This window comes from Merops nubicus, unplaced genomic scaffold, assembly GCF_000691845.1.
Source record: "Merops nubicus isolate BGI_N331 unplaced genomic scaffold, ASM69184v1 scaffold17897, whole genome shotgun sequence".
Taxonomy (NCBI): domain Eukaryota; kingdom Metazoa; phylum Chordata; class Aves; order Coraciiformes; family Meropidae; genus Merops; species Merops nubicus.
In genome coordinates, this window is record NW_008621224.1 from 1 (window position 1) to 3,038 (window position 3,038).

Here is a 3,038-nt window from a genome sequence, read left to right on the forward strand (position 1 = left end):
ATATGGACCCACTTCTGGAACTTGTCCAGGTCCCTGTGGGTGACATTTGTTCCCTCAGGCACGTCAACCTCACCACTCAGCTCGGTGTCATCCGCAAACCTGCTGAGGGTGCCTTGATCCCACTGTCAGTGCCACTGAAGTGGAGTGTTTTCCCCCACCCCTTTGCTGCAGGAAGATCAGGGGGTTTACCACAGCAGGGTCCGGGACATGATCAGTGACAACCAGTATCGCCTCCTCGTCAGCATCAACGACCTGCGGCGGAAGAACGAGAAGAGGGCCAGCAGGTCAGTGTGGGGCACCTGCCTTCTCCTTGCCACTCTGCCCTGGGCGGGTTCTCAGAGCCCCAGCCCTGGTTTTGGTGGCCCTTTTGGGGTAAGGAAGGGCCAAACCTTGTCCTGTGGACCAGGTCCCACGTGAAAGGTGGAGCTGCTCTTTTTCCCCCATGGCAGCCATCCCTTCCAGCCTCATGCTCCTAGTAAGCTTGTGGAGCACGTGGAGGAGGAGAGCAGAAAGGGGCTGGTGTCACCTTGTCACCTTCACATTGTCACTTCCCTGTGCTGCAGGCTCTTGAGCAATGCCTTTGAGGAGCTGACTGCCTTCCAACGTGCCCTGAAGGATTTTGTAGCCTCTGTTGATGCCACCTACGCCAAGCAGTACAAGGACTTCTACATCGGGCTGGAGGGCAGCTTTGGCTCCAAGCACGTGTCCCCACGGACCCTGACGGCCTGTTTCCTCAGCTGCATTGTCTGCGTGGAGGGCATCGTCACCAAATGTGAGCCTGGGGCAGGGTTTTGGGGGGGATGTCCAGGTGTTTGCTGTGGAGAGGCTGGAGTCCCTTCAGGACCCATCTGGGCAACCCGGACAAAGGCAGGTCTGGAGTTTTGGGGTTGTCTTTGAGCTGGCCGTGGTGGTGGGTTGTGTGCTGAGTGCAGATGAGCCCTGGGGACCCTGTGCTGACAGGGGTGGGACATCCCTGCCCCAACTCCTCCTTGTGCTGACCCCAGGCTCCCTGGTTCGCCCGAAGATCGTCCGCAGTGTCCACTATTGCCCGGCCACCAAGAAGATGATTGAGCGCCGCTACACGGACCTGACCTCCCTGGATGCCTTCCCATCCAGCTCCATCTACCCCACAAAGGTGAGGTGAAGCAGCATCAGCAGCCTCCTCTGGGGAGAAGGTGCCAACTCCAAGCCCAGGGCTCAAATCCCACCCATCCCTTCTCTACAACGTACCCTGTAGAGTAGCAAGAAGACACATCACACGTATCAAAGTCCCAGACAGCTACTAGGAGCACATGAAGAAAGTCTCTGCTGGACACAAGACCACCAAAGCTGCTGCTTCAGATGATAGTTATGATTTTGGAGCATAATTTGTTGGGTGCTTGCCAGCAGGTCTGGTTGCTCCAGGGACCCAGGTCAGCATGGGTGTGCCTGCAGAGGATTTGCCCTGCATTTGGGAATGGAGGAAGTTTGACCTGAGCTTTGTCCCCATGGCCTGCTGCATGGTGGGTGTGTCACCACTGCCTGCAGTAGGGACAGGGCTTGGAGGGACCTGAGCAGTAGTGGGTGTTGGCAGCTTTAGACTGGGGGGGCTGTGGAGCTGGTGAACCCCAGGCTCTGGCAGACCACATAAAGCAACCCTTGCCAGCTGTCTTGTCCATGCTGGCTGATGCAACCTCTCTTCCCATGCTCAGCTGACCCACCTCATCTCCCTCTGCTCCTGCAGAATGGTGCTAATCTCTTTATTCTCTAGGATGAAGAGAACAACCCTCTGGAGACAGAGTTCGGCCTCTCAGTCTACAAGGACCATCAGACCATCACCATCCAGGAGATGCCTGAGAAGGCACCAGCAGGGCAGCTGCCACGCTCGGTGGATGTCATTCTGGATGATGACCTGGTGGACAAGGTGAAGCCTGGGGACCGCGTCCAGGTGGTGGGGACATACCGCTGCCTGCCAGGGAAGAAGGGGGGTTACACTTCAGGGACCTTCAGGTGAGCCTTCTTCTGTCTTGACTTCGGCCCTCCCACCCCAATTAGTCAGGCCACATCCCTTGGAAGTGGTTTGCACCTTGCTTCTTAGCATCAGTGTGTAGCTGTGAGCTCCAGCTCTGCACAGGGTGGGGCTGGAGGCTCTTAAAGATGCTCCATTGATGGCCCAATGTCAGTAGATAGAAGGAGCTACAGCTCTTTGAGCTTTCCAGACCCCTCCAGGTCTTTGTAGATCCAAGGATGACCCTGGGGAAGCTTCTGCAGCAGTGTTTGTGTGACCTGTAAGCTCTGTGGGGTTTGCAGACCTGGTAGTGGCTGTGTCCCTTAGAGTCAGAATGTTTAGGTTGGAAGAGACCTTTAAGATCATGGAGTCCCACTGTTAACCCAGCACTGCCAAGTCCACCACTAACCCACGTCCCTCAGCACCACATCTGCTCCTCTTCTGATCCCCTCCAGGGATGGTGGCTCAACCACTTCCCTGGACAGCCTCTTCCAGGGCTTGACAACCCTTTTTTGGTGAAGAGCTTTTTGACAATGTCCAACCTAAACCTCCCCTGGCACCTTCTCCAGGACTATCCTCATTGCCTGCCACGTGAAGCAGATGAGCAAGGACGTCCGGCCTCTCTACTCTGCCTCTGATGTGGCCAAGATCAAGAGATTCAGCAAGAGTCGCTCCAAGGTATTGGAGTCCAATCTAGAAGACAGGCCTTCTACCATCTTCCTCTTTCCTCTTCAAACCTAAAGCTGCATTTTCTTTGTGCTGTGATGGACTTGTGGAGTATTGCTCCTTGTTCTGATTTGCTACGGTCCCTCTGATGGACCCTGCTTGCTTCTTCTGCCCTAGGACATCTTTGACCAGCTGGCGAGATCCCTGGCTCCCAGCATCCACGGGCACGAGTACATCAAGAAGGCCATTCTCTGCATGCTGCTGGGAGGGGTGGAAAAGGTCCTGGAGAACGGGAGCCGCATCCGAGGAGACATCAACATCTTGCTGATAGGTCTGGGGAGGCTGGGCAGGGGCACCCTCCGCTGGTGGTGGTGGGTGGGTGAAG

The 3,038-nt window shown here is 56.1% G+C and overlaps 1 protein-coding gene across 1 annotated transcript in view; it reads left to right on the top strand.

Annotated features, from left to right (window-relative positions):
• Positions 1-171: 171 nt before the first annotated feature.
• The window catches only part of MCM3 (minichromosome maintenance complex component 3), a gene marked incomplete at its 5' end in the record, with an annotated part of 8,315 nt that continues 5,448 nt past the window's right edge, over positions 172-3,038 (top strand). The window contains 6 exons of the mRNA XM_008944408.1: positions 172-284; positions 564-772; positions 1,005-1,135; positions 1,751-1,989; positions 2,557-2,665; positions 2,831-2,984. Coding sequence (XP_008942656.1) covers positions 172-284; positions 564-772; positions 1,005-1,135; positions 1,751-1,989; positions 2,557-2,665; positions 2,831-2,984 — 955 coding nt within the window. The remainder of the gene's footprint in view (positions 285-563; positions 773-1,004; positions 1,136-1,750; positions 1,990-2,556; positions 2,666-2,830; positions 2,985-3,038) is intronic.